Source organism: Mirounga angustirostris, unplaced genomic scaffold (assembly GCF_029215605.1).
Source record: "Mirounga angustirostris isolate CCGP_5_RB_7025 unplaced genomic scaffold, mMirAng1.0.hap1 SCAF_10, whole genome shotgun sequence".
Taxonomy (NCBI): Eukaryota; Metazoa; Chordata; class Mammalia; order Carnivora; family Phocidae; genus Mirounga; species Mirounga angustirostris.
This window is the reverse complement of record NW_026991718.1, coordinates 114,067,373-114,087,247: the sequence shown is the minus strand read 5'-3', so window position 1 is coordinate 114,087,247 and position 19,875 is coordinate 114,067,373. Positions and strand designations below refer to the sequence as shown.

At 40.8% G+C, this 19,875-nt stretch overlaps 1 protein-coding gene across 2 annotated transcripts; it reads left to right on the top strand.

Annotated features, from left to right (window-relative positions):
• Positions 1-64: 64 nt before the first annotated feature.
• EIF2S2 (eukaryotic translation initiation factor 2 subunit beta) lies at positions 65-19,815 on the top strand. 2 transcript variants are annotated; one of them, XM_045885626.2, is made up of 9 exons: positions 65-274; positions 5,470-5,647; positions 7,121-7,224; positions 11,881-12,016; positions 12,652-12,752; positions 13,598-13,746; positions 16,393-16,449; positions 18,636-18,721; positions 19,344-19,815. In XM_045885626.2, exons 1-9 carry the CDS (start codon positions 260-262, stop codon positions 19,517-19,519), a joined length of 1,002 nt encoding a protein of 333 aa, XP_045741582.1. In that variant the 5' UTR covers positions 65-259; the 3' UTR covers positions 19,520-19,815. The 2 variants fall into 2 exon arrangements, with proteins under 2 accessions (XP_045741582.1, XP_064429119.1); XM_064573049.1 differs by having other exon boundaries at positions 19,202-19,410.
• Positions 19,816-19,875: the final 60 nt, after the last annotated feature.

Genomic DNA, 19,875 nt, shown 5'->3' with positions numbered 1-19,875 from the left:
TGCCGCCGCGCCGTCCCCTGGTAACTCGCGCCAGACGGAGCGCTCCAGAGCGGTTCCTCCGTGCGCCTGCGCCTTGGCAGGCTCTGCGCAGGCGTATTTCCAACGCCTGGGAGGAGAGGGCGGGGTGTCGTTCCCTTTAGCTGATGCAAGAGCCTAGTGCGGTGGTAGGAGCAGTGTCGGTAGGAGCAGTGCAGCCCGCGGGGCCTGGGGCTGACCCGTCCGACTTCCCGTCCGTGCCGAGCCCACTCGAGCCGCAGCCATGTCCGGGGACGAGGTGAGGGCCTGAGCCTGGTTCTAGGGCGAAGGACTGAGGCGGAGAGTCTAACCCACCCCGGTGTGGGAGACCGGGTCTGCGGCCTAGCGGCCGGCCGCCGCCATGTGGGGCCCCCGGGCCTAAGCGGCTGGGAGCGATAGAGCCGGTGAGGACTTCGGAGCCGCGGGCCTGGTCGCGCCCGGCTCTCCTCAGGGTGGCGGCGCCGAGGCCTACGTCCTCCTGTGGCCGGCGTTTCCGGAATTTTGAGCTCGTTGAGCCGCCCTCCCAGAAGGGGGCTTGAATGCCCGGGTAATGCCCCAAAAGAACGAGATTGGGGCTGCCGACCCCTGCATTCCTTTCGATTTGACAGTGCGTCTCCAACTCTCCTCGCTGGGCGCCGGAGTGGTGAAAGGAGCCTCCCTCAGCTCCGGCGGAGCGCCCTCGTTCAACTTTGCAGGCTGGCTTGTCCTGGCCGGTATCCGCCCTTATTCTCATCTTGAGCATTATAGGGGTGAGGGAGATAGGACGGAGGAAAAGACCCTTCAGCCTCAAAAAGTGACTCACCTCGGAAAGTTTTAGGGCGGGAGTCCCTGAGCCTCCCTGAACAGAGAGCTCACAGCGACGTGAGCGGGAAGATCGGGCTGCGAAGCTGGCTGGATCTTTTTCCACCGTCGTGCTTGTACTTCAGCAAATTTTCTCAAATCCTTTTTAGCCAGATTTGTACCCGTTCATGTAAAATCAAACGGCTTAAAATGAAATTTCATTTAAGTGCCGTAAGTATTGACTGAGGGAAAGCTACAGCTTACCGGCCAGGTCTCCCCGCCAAAAAAAAAAAAAAGCTCTTGAATTTATAATTCACTTTGTAAATATTGGGGTGCTTGGCCTATAGCGCCTTGGAGAGGAGGAGAAGGAGGAAAAAATCTAGGCTTCCTCGAGCGTTGGTTTTTTTAGGTAGACCCTGAACGATGCTTAGAATTTCCACAGTAGTGGAAAGGCCTGATCACAGGGTAGAGGGAGTGGTTAAGAAGGCAAGTACATGTGCTCACGGAAAGGATATTCTCCAGTTTGCTTAGAGTTAATTCCATTGAGATGTAAGTGGTGGCTAATTCCTGGAGGGATTTGAAGACCAAATTAAGGAATTTGGACTTTATTCTGGAGGAGGCAACTCCAGTCTCACATTTGATTTTCACAATAACTATGTAAAATTGGTATCATTGTTGTTATGCCCATTTTAGAGATGAGAGAACTGAGGCTTAGAGAGTTGTATGATGCCCATGATTAAATAGTAAGTGGCGGAGCCAGTAGTAGAATTCCAGATCTGTGCAGTATTGCCTCCACCTAGGTAACTGGGAAGCTCTTGCTCTGTTAGGAGATAAACGGAGTCTAAATGAAGTAGGTGGTTCTTGCTTGGAGGTCATGCTCTGAACTCCAAGACATTGCTCTGGCCACTGTATTTCAGAAGTTCTGAGAGTGGCAGTGTTTCATGCTTGTTTCTTTTCTACCCATTTTCTCAGCTTTTCATAATCTTTAACAGTGCCTATGTAGGTCTGTGGGGTACTATTCTGTGTATGGGGTTTATGGTAAAGTACAAGTGTTGTAAGGGAGTTAAGAGATCTACTAGTAGCTACAGGAGAAGAAATAGGGCCATTTCAACATAGCGATTTGGGGAGCTGGAGGATTCAGTTTTAGCAGTGGGATCAAGTTTTGAAGGAAGTGGAATGTGAATAAATTATTGAAGGGTGAACAAGATTTTGCCAGCAAAAAATGGCAGAACCAGCATTCCAGCAGAGGGCTTTGGAAGCCAGTAAAGTAGTAAGCAGCTTAACGCTTCACAGGTCTACCAGTCCAACTTCATTTTATAGGCAGGAAACTAGGGCCTAGGAAGGTTAACTTGCCCAAGATCACACAGCAAGTTAGTGGGACTAGAAACTCAGCCTTTGGCTTCAACTCTGGAGGTATGTGCAGGGTCTGGTTCCTCTAGTATTATTGACTAGATTAGTATTCTTAGGCCAGTCTTTAACTTCTGACTACTTTACAGACATGCAAGGATCAAGTGAAAAGTTGTTCATGGAAATTATTTATAAACCGCCAGGGTCTCCCCAAGAGTAGAAGTTCTGGGCTAGGATAGAGGGTTAAAGAACCTGTTTTTTTCCCTATTTTCTTCACATTTCCTTCTTTCTTTAAACACTTTATTGATGTATAATTGATATAAAATAAACTGCATACATTTCTTTTAAAACCTAGTAAGTAAGCCAGAAACTCACCAAAATATAACTTTTTTTAACCTAGTGGAACACCATGACCTTTAAAAAGCAGTGTTATAGAATTCTGGAAAAATATCCTAATCTGCAGGCATTCATTATTTTTCAGACCATTTTTTTTAGTGCTATCAATAGCTAAGATTACTGCTTATTACTAGGCCCCATTTACAGGGTGTCAGAACCATTAGGTTTTCACACAACATGGTAGGATGTTTTACAAAAGAAGCTTTAAACTTAAAAAAAGTTTCTGATTAAAAATGGAATGTGTGTGGGGCGCCTCGGTGGCTCAGTTGGTTAAACGACTGCCTTCAGCTCAGGTCATGATCCTGGAGTCCCGAGGACGGGGTTGAGTCCCACAGAGTCCCACATCGGGCTCCCTGCTCAGCAGGGAGTCTGCTTCTCCAGCTGACCCTCCCCTTTCCCATGCTCTCTCTCCCTCATTTTCTCTCTCAAATAAATAAAATCTTAAAAAAAAAAAAAATGGAATGTGTGTTGTACAGAGTTTACAAAGCACAGAAGAATACAAAGAAATAAAAATCTCCCAGGATCCCATCACCCACGGATGACAATATTTAGCATTTGTTCTCACCTTGCTTCTCTAGGTTCTTCTGTAACTAACACTTGCCTCCTGGGTGTGGTGTGGCCATAAAGTTATCTTGGGTAAATTCTGATGGATGAGAGTAGGTTACCACTTTCATGAAGCATTTTAGCATTCTCCAACCCAACCCAACCTGGAAAGTTGAAAGTGGGAAGCTGTTTTTGAAAGCTTTGTTGTGGACTTAAAAAAAAAAAAAAGCTCAAGAGAGTCTGTGGTTTTTCCTAAGTGTACTGTCAGCAACTATTTGCTTCTCAAACCAAACTAGTCTCATAAAACATTTTGAATGTAATAATTTGTAAGTCAGACATGAAAATCTTTAAAAAAAAAAAAAGGCAAAATCATTTTTTTTACTCAGGACTGACATGGCCTTGTATTTTGGAGGAGTCCTGCTCTGGGCACCACTTTGGGATCCCTGGTTTCCTTATATTTAAACTCTACTTTCCTGTGTGGTTTGAGTATATGAGGCACTGACTTTATGTGTTAAGTATCCAGAGACAGTAACTGAGAGAGATGTAATTACTTCAGTATATAATTCCTGCATGTTTATTACTCTTTACAAGGCTATAAGCAAACTGTTTGCCTGTACACTTAAGTATAAATGCTATTCAGAGGGTAAGAAGACAACTGTGGTGCTGTCCTCTGATTTAAGAATCCCTCCTATCTTTGGTCTGTCTTGCTGAATAATAGTTAAAAGATAATTAATATTCCAGGGAACTTGATACTTGGGGAAGAATGCAATAAATTGTAAGCCCTGCCAGACAACCAAATTTCTAGTGCCTAGTATGCTGTCCTTTTGCCAAATCTCCGTTTTCAGTAAATGAGGATAAACTGGATACCTCCCTGGAATAGATCGCAACATTCCATATACAGTGACCCAGGACCTAATAGATTAGCCATGGGGAACTTCCTCCTGTTTCTCCTATTTTATTTTTTCTTTATTTATTTTTTATATCTTCTTTAAGTTTGCTCAGTAATGTTCTTCAGACTGACTGCATTTCGGAATTACTCATTTGCTACACAATTAAATCTTTGTGAGGGTGGCAGAGGAAATCTTTGAAATGAGGCTGTATCAATTTCCAGAATGTTTTGCAGAGCCTTCTTTATTGGGTGAGGACGATATCTACCCTACCTTATTACAGACCCTAGTTTGGTTTCAGTGTAGCTCAATTTCTCTAATGTACTTGGGTCATAAAGAGATGTAAGTAAATTGGAATCAATTTTGGGAATTTTTTTTGAGAGTTTCAAGATACGTCTTGGAAATTTAATCAACCTGAGTTGATGAAATTTCAGTGATAGGAATCAAGAGATATCATACTTTGTCAGAACTATAAAGCATTACATAAATTATAATAATTGCTAACATTCATTGAGTACTTTTGTGCCAGGCACTGTGCGAAGTGTTTTATATTTAATTACTCATTTAATCCTCCCAATAACATTATTAGGTTTGTTTTTGGTTCCACTACTAATCTCCATTTTATAAATGAGGCAAGAATTTATCTGGAGTAACACAAGTAAGTGCCAGAGTGGATTTGAATTCAGTCAGTTGGACTCCAGACTTGTGCTTTCAAATACTTCTCTGTCACTCAGATCATTGGGCAAAATCCTAAATTTAAGCATGGTAGAATTTGGACAAAGATTGGTAAGGGCTTAGAGAAAAATACTTGGGACTTGAATCCAATTCTGCTTGACTTCAAAGACCTCTTTACATTGTACCAGGCATCTATTCTATATGTTGTTAAACTGTTGTGTCTAAAATAATGATCGATATTTTTTTCCAAGAGATCAGTGTGCACAAGTTGTTTATAAATTAGTTCAGTTTTTCACTTACTCTCTAGTGGACATTAGATTTAAAATAACTAAGAAAACTTAATGTTCCGGAAACAAAAAGCAAAATAAAAGGTGGTATGGAAGTTTCTCTTACTCAGAGATTTGCTATAGGAAGGGTTGCTGATGGATTTTCTTAAAGATTTGTCTGAACTTGGGGGGGGGGGGGGGCAGTTCTTGTTTTAATTTTTTATCAGGTCAGGTCTCCTGGCATAGCAACCCCAGGTTACCAGCCGTAAATAAAGTCTCCAAATTTGCTTGTGAAATTTAAAAGTGAAGTTGCAGTATCTTGTAGAATTTACAAATTTCAAGACACGTGCATGTGTTTCCGAACCATACCCCTCCCCCACCCCTTTACTAATAAGGGAAGGTTGTTGGATGGACTTTTTGTTTGTGTTTGTAAAATTCTTTTTGGTACTTTAATGCACCATATATTGTACTTTCAAGCGTATACTTTTTGAGTATACAACATTTGGAATGTGAGTGTCTTTAAAAACAATCACTTGGTTGCTTTTTCTTTTTTTAAACAGATGATTTTTGATCCTACTATGAGCAAGAAGAAAAAGAAGAAGAAGAAGCCTTTTATGTTAGATGAGGAAGGGGATGCCCAGACAGAAGAAACCCAGTCCTCAGAAACAAAAGAAGTAGAACCAGAGCCAACTGAGGATAAAGATGTAGAAGCTGATGAAGAGGACAGTAGGAAAAAGGGTGAGTTGTAGATATGAAAGAGTCAGTGATGTCCTATGAGACCTGATTCTCTTCTGTGAGTGTTTTGGATTTTGTGCACAGTGACCTCTCAGCCTGGTAAGTGAAGTTGAGGCTATCAATATGTTGTGTGCACTGGATCTTGCCAGATTTCTGATAGACTTGTTCCAGAGAAATTCCTACCAAATCCACAAGTTGCAGAGATGACAAAACCTCATCATTTCAGGCCTGGTTTTTCCAGTCTAACCTGTCAGGTCTCTTCCAGTTTTAATTGTAGTTGTATTTGAGTGTAGGCAGAAAGACATTGGAGCAAAATAGGCAGTTTTGTATCTTAGCAAACCTGAGAATCTATAAAAAGATTAAAATTATAGCCTAAAATGTTTGGATTTAGACACCAGCGTTAGTTATTCCCTCTTGTGCTCTAACATAGACACCATTTGATTACTAGAAATAAGTGATGCAATAAACATGATTCATGTCTAGTGAACATAAGACACTGCTGGCGATGGGGAGAACTGACAGTCGTTGAGCATCTAATCTAGCATGTGCTAAGCATCTTGTACATGTTTTTAAAAAAACGTGAAAAGTAAGACATTCTTGTAATAAGACAAAATGAATTCATAAACAGCTCCTTGAAAAACTTTGTAGCAGAGGGATCCTAAAATATTCTTAGTGTACAATAGGGCAGGACAAATGGAAGACTTATTGAATAAACCCATTATTACTAATGGTGGATAAAGTTTCAAATTGTAGCCTTTTTTTAACAAATGTCATATACTTTATAAGGCCCTTTGTTGATTGATTTTAGTAACAATGAGCTAACCACTAGGATTTAGATGAAAAAAGTATAGCACCTTAGTAGCCAGTAGGGAGATAGGTAAGCCAGTAAGTACCTTTGTTGGAGTAACAGAAGGTTCTTTCAAGACACTTAGGGGGGCACTTAAAACCCAGTTGGGGGATAGGCTTAGAGAAGGCTTCTTGGTGGTAGTTACTTCTAACCAAGATCCAGTGAGATGAAGATAAGTGCAATATGAGAGGGCCGACAGGAGGCTTAGGTAAGAGACCACACACACTACACTAAGAAGTGGAAGTAGTTTAGTTGGACTGGAACCAGAAATTAAGGGTTGGTAGATGAGAGGGTAGGCAGAAATGGAGAGATAAAACTAGAGACCCTTAGAAATTGTGTTAGAACTCTGACTTTGCCATAAGAATAATGAGGCATGGTATGGTCAGATTACTAAGTAAATATTCCCAACATGGTCCCCTAACCAGGATTTTCCTACAAAGCTTTGACTTCACCTGCCATTGAGTTTTTCAGAACCATAACCTTAGGTTGTAGAGATACCACTGTACTAACTAATATCCAGTCTCTCTATTCTGGTGACTTGACTAATCAATAGCTGAAATGTTGGTTTAACTCTGTTTGTGCTGTACTTTCTGCTAGTTGTTAATACTCTTAATTATCTGTCTTTTTAGATGCTTCTGATGATTTAGATGACTTGAACTTCTTTAATCAGAAGAAAAAGAAGAAAAAAACAAAAAAGATATTTGATATTGATGAAGCTGAAGAAGGTGTAAAGGTAGTATTGCTTTCTTATTGAAGGTAAAATTTGACCTCTCGAAAGGTTGCTAATAGCTGATGTTTCTTTTTGTCTTGTCTCAATAGCTTTGCTTTTGTTATTAAGTACTTGATCAGTGTTAAGGTCATTTTCTTGGGAGTGTGTCTGACTAGGTATCTTAAAGGGATTAAACAGTTTAAAGGAATATAAGTTGAGTTTTACACATTGTATTGCAGTGCCATTAAGATGATTACAAAATGCCCTTGGTCATTAACCACACTGAGATTGGCTGAGGAGAGCTATTTCTGTAAATGAGAAATCCTGTGGAGCATATGTTCATATGGTTTCTTCTTTTTTTTTTTTTTAAGATTTTATTTATTTATTTGACAGAGACACAGTGAGAGAGGGAACACAAGCAGGGGGAGTGGGAAAGGGAGAAGCAGGCTCCTGGCTGAGCAGGGAGCCCGATATGGGGCTCGATCCCAGGACCCCAGGATCATGACCTGAGCCAAAGGCAGACGCTTAACAACTGAGTCACCCAGGCGCCCCGTATGGTTTCTTCTGTTAGACTTTTGGTAGCATGTTGAAGATACAAACTTACGCATGTTCCTTTAAGCAGCAAAAAATGAACCCCAGCTTGTGATGGTTGGTGGCTGATGATTTTATGGCCTGTAGGAGAACAGGAGCATTTAGGCTGGTATTTTGGGGTTCTTTTGTCTTTTAGGGACATGAGGCCCTGTGATTACCTTGTTACTGGATCAGTTTCCAATATAAATATCTCAAAATTCTTCTGAACAAGGATGGGTAAATAGGTGGGTAGGTGGGTAAATAGTAGGAGGATGGATCAAGAAGGAGCTGCAAGTCTGTTATTCCCTTATTTAGAGCTACTATTTTAAAGACCCTGTCCAGGAATCCTGAGCAGAGCCCACACATCTATTTCAAAAATCCAGGGTAATAGCAATTTTATGTATATATAAGTGAGAAGGAGCAAGCATGAGAACACACATACACATGTATTAAGTGTCCCATTTTATGCTTTCTACCCCAATTTTTCTTTGGTAAATAGTTTATTTGCTCAAACTCAAGTAAATAAGGTGTGTCTCACATGTAATAGGAAATGTATACAGTAATTTGTTCAGTTTTGGAAACAATGTCACAATTTTGATAGCTTGGTTAATTCAGCAAATATGTATTGGTAATTACAGTGAGTCAGGCATTGTGTGCTAATTGCTAAGGTACTGAAATGAATAAGATATTTTTCCTTTTCAGAGATTATTTTAGTTCAGGAATAATTTAGACTCCTTTAGAACAAGATGATTTTACCTGGATTTACCTATTCTCTCCCTGTTTGGGGATTCTCTTCTCTTCCTACTGTTGTAGGGAAACTGTGAAAGAAATATTCAGATTATACTGAACAAAAGAAGTTTAAATATCCTGGGTAACAAGGTGACATACCAGATGTGCTACAGAAGGTCTTGGTTAACAAGGTTTTGTTGGTCAGTTCCTCTAGTAGCTTTTGTCCTGAAGAGTCACTTATAAGCTCTGCTCCTACTAAGTGTTTAAATACTTTTTTCTCTACTATTGAAGGCATAACATAGCTTGTTATTACAAGTATCTTCATCAGGCAAGGCAAGGAGTTTAACTCAAAACTAAAGTGTTTTTAAGATTCTGGGTGTTGGGTTACTCGTCCACCTGAATTTTCAGACCATCACAGGGCTTTTGAAAAATCTTGAAAAACACTCTGCCGTTTTCTTTGTTTCACTGGGTCTTTGCCTCAGTTTAGAAGTAGATCTGGCTGGAATGAAGTAAATAGTATAGGACTAGAAATTAGCTGTTGTGTGCTAATTTGTATCAGTATATCTAAGTTTCTCGTTTAATGACTGTCATTTTAGAGACTAAATATCTGCTTTCTCATGTATGTGTTATTCAGCTACTACACATGAGCTGATTGGTTTTTGATGGCCAAATGTGGCATTGAGGCTACATAGCTGGATTTGGGATCTCAAGGCTGAGTGTCATTTACTCCCAGCTATTCCAGTTTTTCTGCTAAGATTTATGAAATTACAGTGGCCAATGTCAGAGTTTTTCAGGATGTAGGCATATAAAAATAGATGTTGATAAGGTAATATTGACAGCATACTTGAGGGTAGGAAGCCGGATAAGCTGGTGAAAAGGATGGAGACATTAGAAGACTAGAGACTGAGACTGGCCTTTTCTGATCTTCTGGGGTGTGTATGACTCATTTCTAATGCCCTGTTTACATCCATAACTATAGCAGCCAATCTTAGGATCAAGCTGTACCTTGTCTCCAACCATTCATCAGGTGACTGTAATTCTCTGGATTCTGCCTTTTCCCTCTTTCATGATGTCATCTGTTGAAATGATGCCCAAAGACCTCTTCACAATCTGGTGCCAACTGACTGTGGCATAATTAAAAAATAAATAGGGCGCCTGGGTGGCTCAGTTGGTTAAGCGACTGCCTTCGGCTCAGGTCATGATCCTGGAGTCCCGCATCGGGCTCCCTGCTCGGCAGGGAGCCTGCTTCTCCCTCTCCCGCTCCCCCCTCTTGTGCTCTCTCTCTCTCTCTCTCACTCTCTCTCTCAAATAAATAAATAAAATCTTTTTTAAAAAAAAATAAATAAATATTTGGTCTTTGTCCCCAGTTCCTGGCACACAGCTTCTAAAACCCGTGGCATCTCTGGAGTGATAAAAGTATCGTTTTTAGAGATGACTAGTGGCTGGGAGCCCCTGGATAGCTTTAGGGTGGGGGACTGGTTGTCAGAAAGATTAAGCTGTGATGAGAGGATTGGAACTTTCACATTCACACTCCTCCAGGGAAAGGGACTGGAGATTGAGTTCAGCCACCAATGGGCAATGATTTAATCCTGCCTACATAATGAAACCTCCATAAAAACCCTTCAACGGCGGGGGTTAGAGAGCTTCAGGGTTAGTGAACACTAACTGTTGGGCGAGTGGTATAACCAGAGAAGGCTCTGCACCTGCCTCCCTCCCCCCCCCTTTTTTTATGCTCTATGCATCTCTTCCTTTTGGCTGTTACTGAATTGTATCCTTATCATAAACTGGTAATAGTTAAGTGTTTTTCTGAGTCTGAGTCGTTCTAGCAGATTATTAAATGGGGGGGCGGTGTTCTGAATTTGTAGTCAAGTCAGACTAAGTGTGGGTAAGACATGGGGACCCTGTGCTTGGGACAATCTTGTGAGACTGAGCCATTAAACCTGTGGAATCTGTCACTGAGTCTGAGTAGTGTCAGAATTGAATTGAATCGTAGGTCACCTAGTTAGTGTCAGAGAGTTGGACAATAGCTGTGGGAAAAAACCATGTATTTGGTGTCAGGAGGAAAAATGGCTCCCATTGATTGCATCAGAATACTTAGAAACTTCTTTAAAATACTCCTAAACCCTGTTCCTGCTAAAGATTGTCAACCAAAAGATACAGGAATCTTTCTTTTTTTTTCCTTAAGATTTTATTTGTTTTAGTGAAAGAGAGAGACCACATGAGCAGGAGGGACAGAGGGAGAGAGAGAAAATCTCAAGCAGACTCTGCACTGAGTGCAAATCCCAGTGCAGGGCTCGATCTCACGACCCCAAGATCACAACCTGAGCCAAAACCAAGAGTCAGATGCTCAACCAACTGTGTCACTGAGATGCCCTGATACAGGAATCTTTTAAAGATTCGCAGGTGATTATGACAGTGGCCTGGTTTGGAAACATGGGCAATAATTACAAGATCTCAAGGCTGATGGATAAAATAAAGGAAAAGATGCCACAAAAGTGTCTTAAAGAGGGATGCCTGGCTGACTCAGGAGAACATGTGACTCTTGATCTCAGGGTTGTGAGTTCAAGCCCCACATTGGGTGTGGAGCCTCTAAAAAACAAGGTATCTTAAAGAACTTCCAGTTTAAATGACAGACTTTATTTTTAATTTTTTTTTTTAAGATTTTATTTATTTATTTGAGAGTGAGCAAGAGAGAGAGCACAGAGAGAGAAGGAGAAGCAGAGTCCCCGCTGAGCAGGGAGCCAGATGCGAGGCTCCATCCCAGGACCCTGAGATCATGACCTGAGCCAAAGGCAGACGCTTAACTGACTGATCCACCCAGGCGCCCCTATTTATTTGGTTTTTATTTTTATTTTTTTTAAAGATTTTATTTATTTGACAGACAGCGAGAGAGGGAACACAAGCAGGGGGAGTGGGAGAGAGGAGAAGTAGGCCTTCTGCTGAGACCCCAATGCAGGGCTTGATCCCAGGACTCTGGGATCATGACCTGAGCCGAAGGCAGACGCTTAATGACTGAGCCAACCAGGTGCCCTTATTTATTTGTTTTTTAAAGATTTTATTTATTTGAGAGAGGGCACAAGTGGGGAGAGGGGCAGAGGGAGAGGGAGAAGCAGACTCCACACTGAGCACAGAGCCTGACGCAGGGCTCGATACTAGAACCCTGAGATCATGACCTAGGCTGAAGTAAGATGCTTAACTGACTCAGCCACCCAGGTGCCCCTAAATGACAGACTTTCTAAGCCAGTTTGGTTCACTTGTGAGAGACATTGCTTATCTATAACTTCAATTGTGAATATGTTTTCCTCCAAAATGATGTCAGCCATGTCATTTAAAAAAAATAGTCCTAGTATCAAAATGTTGATTCTTATCTCAATTTCTTAGGATCTTAAGATTGAAAGTGATATTCAAGAACCAGCTGAACCAGAGGATGACCTTGACATTATGCTTGGCAATAAAAAGAAGAAAAAGAAGAATGTTAAGTTCCCAGATGAGGATGAAATACTAGAGAAAGATGAAGGTAATATTGGGGCTCAGCAGCTCATTTCTAGGTTACTCAAAACTTTGGCCTGGTCTCTTTGATGACCTTTCTTATTTTTCCCTTCTCCTTATTTCCAGTGCCTGATAATGGAAACTGAAAGGAAAGGGTATCTAACTTGATAATGACAGTTCAAGATTTCATGGAGAAAAATTTGGCAGTTGGGATTACACTAACTGTAACTGTTTAAATGGTTTTTTTTTTTTGGTTAAAAGTGCTGTTTTATTCAAAGTGCTAAAGTTCTTTAGAGAACTTTAGTGTAGTTAGCAGATGGATTTTTTAATGGATGTGGATGTTTCTTAAGCACTTCAAAACATCTGGACTTTTTTTGTCTAATTATCCCAGTGCATTATGTTATCTTGTGTTTGTTAAATCAAGAAATAATTCAGTGTGTCTGTTACCACAAATTCCTAGAGAGGTCTCTGTTAAGGGTTATTTATGAAAGTTGTAACATCCCTGTCTTGAAGAAGTACTAGGTTGGTTGTGAGCCTTGATGCTTTTATGCGGAAGGGAAGACAAATGTCTTTGAAGCTTTCATTTCTCTAGATCTGTGTCCGCCCCCCACCCTCACTTTGTTACTGCCTACCCCTCATTCTTATGGTCTTTATTATCTGTAGCTTTAGAAGATGAAGACAGCAAAAAAGATGATGGTATCTCATTCAGTAACCAGACAGGTCCTGCTTGGGCGGGCTCAGAAAGAGACTACACATATGAGGAGGTAAGATAAATTCTGTTATGAAAAAGGGCTAAGATGTTCACTCAAATTCAAAGAAGAGCAAGATCTTTATTTACTTATTTTTTAATATTTGAGAGCACGAGAGAGAGCATGCACAGTGTGGGGGGCGGAGAGGCAGAGAGAAAGAGAACCTCCAGCAGACTCCCCGCTGAGTGCGGAGCCCGGGCTCCATCTCATGACCCTGAGATCATGACCTGAGTCAAAATCAAGAGTCGGATGCTTAACCGACTGAGCTACCCAGGCGCACCTGAAGAGCAAGATCTTTATACTGAATTGGAAGGGCCATTGAAGAACAGATCCTGAAACAGACCCAGAGAGGTCACAGAATTAGTGCAGTGTTGCCAGATACCCTCAAATGCCCAGAGTTCAGCAGTCATAATGGTATTCACTGTTCCATCTGAATCCATGAACTTCTGAGGACATGGAGCCCCTTAATTGAGAGAGCAGTATAGAGGAAGGGGGTGACTAATTTAGGGCCAGTCAAGTTTATTTGGGCTTTCTTGAATCATACTTTTCCACGTATCACATACTTTCCCTAGAAACAGCAAAATTAGTAGGGCTCCTTCATTCAACTTTGAACTGAGTATTGCTGAGCATCCCTAATTGACCAGATCCTGGTTGAGGATTGAGTCCTGCTCTTAAGGCAATGCCAGAACACGTAGTGATAAGTGTGTGTGTTTAGCAAAAAGTGTGTATGTGCTGCTAAAGCGAGCACTGTTTAGCAAAAAGTGATGTTTGCTTTGCTTGAAGGTAAAACAGAGTGAGTGGGAATTTTATACTGCTGCTATTAATAAGAATGTATGTGAATACCAATTGTTTCTCTATAGCTACTGAATCGAGTATTCAACATTATGAGGGAAAAGAATCCAGATATGGTTGCTGGAGAGAAAAGGAAATTTGTCATGAAACCTCCACAGGTTGTCCGAGTAGGAACAAAGAAAACTTCTTTTGTCAACTTTACAGATATCTGTAAACTGTAAGTTGGTTAATGGAGAGTCCTCCACCCCAAATACCAGATACTCCATGGGGGCTATGTTAAATGTCCTTATTGTGCACTTTGTTGCAGGTAGAAGGAAAGATTGCACAAGTGTCGGGGTTGGTTTGAGGGAGGTCACAGTTTAAGTCTGTCAGTTCTTCCTGTTCTAGGGCTCAGGGCTTGCTTTATCAGGCATCCAGAGGTGAGAGAAGCCAACTCATGCTGACCCATGAGAGTGGATCTTAACCAGATGGGAGGGAAGAGGGAGGAGGTTGAATGTAGTCCTCAGACAGGAGCCTGGGGAGCCCAGGGAGGTGGAAAAACTCATTAGGCTGGGGTGGGCCTGCCAAACTGCAAATGTGAACTCCGGGACAGCAGCTTTATTTGGTGTGCCTCTTCTTTGAACGGTCATTGCCAAGACCTGGTCCGTGAGATTTTAGCTTTCTTTCTTTTTTTTTTTTTTTTTAAAGATTTTATTTATTTGACAGAGAAAGACCGCGAGAGAGGGAACACAAGCAGGGGGAGTGGGAGAGGGAGAAGCAGGCTTCCCGCTGAGCAGGGAGCCTGATGCGGGGCTCAATCCCAGGACCCTGGGATCATGACCTGAGCCAAAGGCAGACACTTAACTGAGCCACCCAGGCGCCCCATGAGATTTCAGCTTTCTTAATGATCACCTCCCATGTGTATCTCACCCCCAGGTCATGTTCTGGGCCTGGCACTTCTCATAGCTCAGCTGCATCTTTTCTGACAGGCTCTTTAGGGCAACTGACCTTATTTATCTACTTTTTGTTACTCAGTTTCATAAATGATACATGCTTATTGCAGATAAAAGGCAAAACAGTGATGAACAAAAAAGAGAATAAACACTATAAATTCTACCACCCTGAGATAATCACTTGTTTTCATTATAGGCATTACTTAAAAGGTTTTAGACTTTTGGCTGATGACAACAGTAGTATATTCTTACTGTAGAAAAACTAGAAAATACAGACATGCTAAAGAAAATGAAAAATCATCTCTAAGTCCACCATTAAGAGATAATCATAATACTTTTATGTTTAGTATTGTGCATGTAGATATTTTTAAATAAATTAGTATCATACTGGTTTTCAACAGAATTTTCTCTTAATATATCACAAAACTTTTACCCATGTCATTAAGTAGTCTTCAGAAATGTTTTGAGTAGCAACACGTTTTAACAGTTCCTTAGTTGGATATGGTTGCTTCCGAGTTTTCATGATCAGTGGCAAAGCTTTAGGAAACATCCTAATAGACGTATCTTGACAGTAACTCAGAATAGAGCCTTAGGGCAAATTCCCAAAATGGAACTGCCAAGTGAAAAGGAATGGGTTATTTTCATGGCAGATGTTGGCAAATTGCTTTCCAGAAAGCTCCTACCAATTTATACTCCCACTAGCAATGTAGGAGTTTACCTTTCTATTATATTTTCACCAACCCTCACTTACTACACTTTGGGAAAGAATAACTTTTAAAATTGTAGTAGTACCTGGTTATTGGAACAAGTTCAAACAATGCCAAGTAAATAGAATTATTTTTTAGAAAAGATTTGTTTTAGAGAGAGAGAGAAGAGTGTGCATGCGGCGGAGAGGAGCAGAAGCAGAGGGAGAAGGGAAGCCGACTCCCTGACAATGTGGGGCTTGATCCCAGGACCCTGAGATCATGATGTGAGCTGAAAGCAAGAGTCAGATGCTTAACTGATTAAGCCATCCAGATGCCCCCCAAGTGAATAATATTAAAAAGTTTAAATACTGAATGGCATTGCTCTGTGTTTGCTTTTTCTTATGTGTACTTTGGCAGGGGAGGGTATTTAGAGACCTGCCTTGTTCTAAAAGCAGGATAGAATAGATGTACCAAAACTTATTTAACTGCTCCTCACTTGTGAATATTTAAGCTGTTTTCAGTTTTTCTGCTCTTGTGGTACCATGAGGTATTTCTCTATATATTGTTCCCCTTTTTTTGGTAATGAAGATTTTCAAAAAGGAAATACATAGGGATTGGCAGAACAAACAGCCAAGTGTCCCATTGCCTAGGTTTCTTGTATTTTGACCTGTTGACACATGTGCATCAGATCTTTTTCTTCTTTAAAGGTTTTATTTTTTATTTATGTTTTTAGAAAGGGAGAGGGAGAATCCCAAGCAGGTTCCATGCCTAGCAGGGAGCCCGATGCGGGGCTCAGTCTCACAACCCTGAGATCGTGACCTGAGCTGAAATCAAGAGTCGGACACTTAATCCTGAGCCACCCAGGCACCCCCAGATTTTTTTCTTTAAAAAGAGGGTTTTACAGTTACAATCAAGGACATCTATGTATCTGTTTCTGATTCTTTCACCTTCCTTCTCAGAGAAAGAGGTTAACCTCTAAAGTTGGTGTTTACCTTTCCTGAACATGTTTCTAGACATTTACTCAACATGTATGTATTTATAAATAACATGTTGCTTTATGGGCTGTAAAATGTAAATAAATGGTATCTATGTATCTTTATTTCAGGGTTTGATGAGCTAGGCACTAAAAATCACCAAATAGTTGAGTAATTACAGATAAAAACAATGAGCAGGATGGGTTTTTTTTAGATAATCGGTAAGATTTCCAGTGAAGGATAAAGCTTATATATTTCACTTTCTTTTTAGATTACATCGTCAGCCCAAACATCTCCTTGCATTTTTATTGGCTGAATTGGGTACAAGGTAAGAAGCTATATCCACACTTATATACAATTATAGATAGTAGTACTGGATGTTTCAGAGGAACTTCTCATAACTTGAAAAGGGTACATAACATAACAACCTTAGAAAAAACTTTCACAAAAAAAAAAGAAAAAGAAAAAACATTCACAGAATGCTAATTAGAGGAACTTTTAGGCCAGTGAGGGAGGGAAATCGTTTGAGAGCTTAGCTGCTTAGGAATAGGGAACAGAGTTAAAAGTGGCTCATCCATACAGGCCTGCTGGTGTTCCTGTCATTAGAATTCTTGGGTCGTCTTATGGATCAAATATTAGACTTCCGAGGAAACCATTTTCTTAGGTCAGAATTTATTTTCTAAATTGTTAATAGGCTATCAAAGAAATAGGCTGACAAGTGGCATGGGATTTGAAAACATTGAAAAGGGATCTATAATTAGTTCCTTGTCTTCAGGGCTCACGTGTTGAAGGCACCAAGCCAGTCCATCCCCATTCAGGGAGACCAGTATCCCACGGAGCCCATCCTAATGAGCATGACCATAAGTACCAGGAATCCAAAAGTCCCTTTAAAAATAAGTAACCTAGACTTAGAGCATGATAATGGTGAGTAACACATACTGAGTGCCTGCTGTATGCCAGGTACTGTGCCAAGCACTTTTAGGGGTACTGTCTCAGTCGTTAATAATAGTCCCATGAACTGTAAGTGGAAATTAGTACTACCCGTCTTACAGGTTTGGAAACAGTGAGTTGGTCACATAGCTAGCATAGTCAAGATAGTAAACTCAGCTCTGCCTGTCTCTAGAGCTTGAGCTCTTAAAAGGCTTATAGAGATAACTAAGGTGTCTTGCTGTCTTCCTACTCAAAAGTCTTCCTATTTAAACTCAGTTTGTTGGAACTGACTACACTCACTGTGGGGTTAAGGAGTAATTTATTTGACTAGTGGTAGATATGTAGACTGTTGTAGAAGAATGTTTCAAATGTAAACTTGTTACACTATTCTTAACTTGCATAAACTAATGAAGGAATAAAAACTAGCGGTGTCCTACTTCTCAGAATAATTTAGTTTTTGTAGAGGTGGGATTGTTGTAACCAGTGAACTTATGGTCAGTGGGCTATTATGGGGTTGTTGAGAAAATTCAGTATCTTTTGACAGTGAATGGAAAAAATTTTCCTACATCAAGCATTAGAATCACCGTAGCTTGGAGATTAAGGGTTACAGTCCATGGAGGATAATAAAGCTTTATAGTTAAAAGGAGAATCACAGGAGAGGTTCTTTAAAAAGTCAGTTTTATGAGATGCAAAACAAATATAAATTTAATGCTACCTGGCTGAATTTTGTTGTTTGACTTTGTGATTTGTAACATGATAACGTCTAGGGCAAAGCTTTACCTTATCAAAAGTGCTCGTCAGCACCACTGACAACATGCGACCTGTGATTTCAACTGTACTTCTTTATTGGTAACAGCTTTATAGAGATACAATTCACACATTGAAATGTACGAATGGTTTTTAGTATGTTGACATAGTTGAACAACCATTACTGTAACCCATTTTAGCATATTTTCATCAACTCGATGACTGAATCAAAACATTTGGTGCTTAGAATTTTTAAAGATATAGTTCCCTTCCTGGTTTTTTTTTTTAAGATTTTATTTATTTATTTGCGAGAGAGAGAATGAGAGACAGAGAGCACGAGAGGGAGGAGGGTCAGAGGGAGAAGCAGACTCCCCGCTGAGCAGGGAGCCCGACGTGGGACTCGATCCCGGGACTCCAGGATCATGACCTGAGCCGAAGGCAGACGCTTAACAGACTGAGCCACCCAGGCGCCCTCCCTTCCTGTTTTTATATAGACCCCCCCTCACTGCCTTGTACATGCTATACATTCAGTAGAAGTGTCTTTTTTCCTTTGTTGGATGAATAAGCTATCACACACAGTTAAGGAATCAATTTGTTAGACTTAATCATAAATCTAATTATGTCACTGGAGATGTAATTGATTGAAATTGGATTCAGTGTTAGGAAATAGTACGTCATCAGGCACCAACTACTTAAAAATAAATTCTGAAAAATCAGGTAGTGTAACACTGCTCCTAGAACTTGTCCTATGCCATTGAATATATTTTAAATAGGCTCTGGAATTTGGTTTCTTACAGGAAACAATAATAATGGAGATACTTTTCTTTTCTCTCGTAGTGGTTCTATAGATGGTAATAATCAACTTGTAATCAAAGGAAGATTCCAACAGAAACAGATAGAAAATGTTTTGAGAAGATATATCAGTAAGTGTATAATTTAATTACATCATTCTGAAATGTTCTCAATCAGACTATAGTATTTTGGGGGAGATCTACAGGTTTTTTAATGAAGCTAGAAAGGCTGGCCTTCGCCTTCAAAGATCAGGGAAAATGATGGGAAGATGGGACAGCTACTCTTGGTAGCTGCTTACAGGTACAGAGAAGAAAGGTTTTGATTTCTTAAGGCCCAGCAGATCAAGGATGCTGCTTGGTTCTAGGCTGAAGGCCAAGTCAGGGAAATCTCTTAGCAATCAGGCTTGGCCTGCCTTTTATCATCTTCCTAATCACTTAAAATTGGCAGGTGTATTCCCACCTAGGAAAGCTAATGAGTTCTGAGTGGCTCTCCTGTAGATAGAACCAGGAATGGCATCTGGCAAGCATCCCTGCCTCCTTGGAGTCTTTTTTCAAACCTTGGTTTAGTACCTGAAGCATCACAGCAAACAGCTTGTGTCTTTTTATCCCTAGAATATCTAAGTTAAGCTAAAGCTTTCCCTGGTCTCGGTGCCAGCCTGGGCTTGTGGAGTTCATGGTAGAAGATGTTTCAGAGGGAAGAAACCTCTGGCTCACTGCAGCCGCCAGGTAATTCTGTATGTTGCTTTTCCTGCAGAGGAATACGTTACCTGTCACACGTGCCGATCACCGGACACAATCCTGCAAAAGGACACCCGACTCTATTTCTTACAGTGCGAAACTTGTCATTCTCGATGCTCTGTTGCCAGCATCAAAACCGGCTTCCAGGCTGTCACAGGCAAGCGAGCACAGCTCCGTGCCAAAGCTAACTAATTGGCTGGCCACCACCGATTTTGCAAAGTGTGTTGTGGAGATTTGGCTGGACAGGTTTACCATCAGAGTGGACCTACCACTGTATTAAAAAACAAGATAGAAAAGCTGCCAGGTTCTTTGGCGTGTGGCTGGTTGCTCTGAAATCCTTGCAAGATGCCAATGCTCAAGCTGTTGACATACTCATTGCCTACTTTAACAACTGTCAGAAAAATGGGATGGGGTAAGGCGGTGCTTTTTTAAAATCGTTCATAGACTTATGTAAAATGCAAGATAAATTAAAGTTATTATAACAGTGATCCTTTCAATTTGCTTTGTCCTTCAGTTTTCTATAAAAATTATGCTTAATGAATTCAGCA

Coding starts and splice junctions, on each gene's coding strand:
- EIF2S2 (XM_045885626.2), top strand. Junction 5,648..7,120: donor AGAGGACAGTAGGAAAAAGG/GTGAGTTGTAGA, acceptor CTGTCTTTTTAG/ATGCTTCTGATGATTTAGAT. Junction 13,747..16,392: donor TTTACAGATATCTGTAAACT/GTAAGTTGGTTA, acceptor CTTTCTTTTTAG/ATTACATCGTCAGCCCAAAC.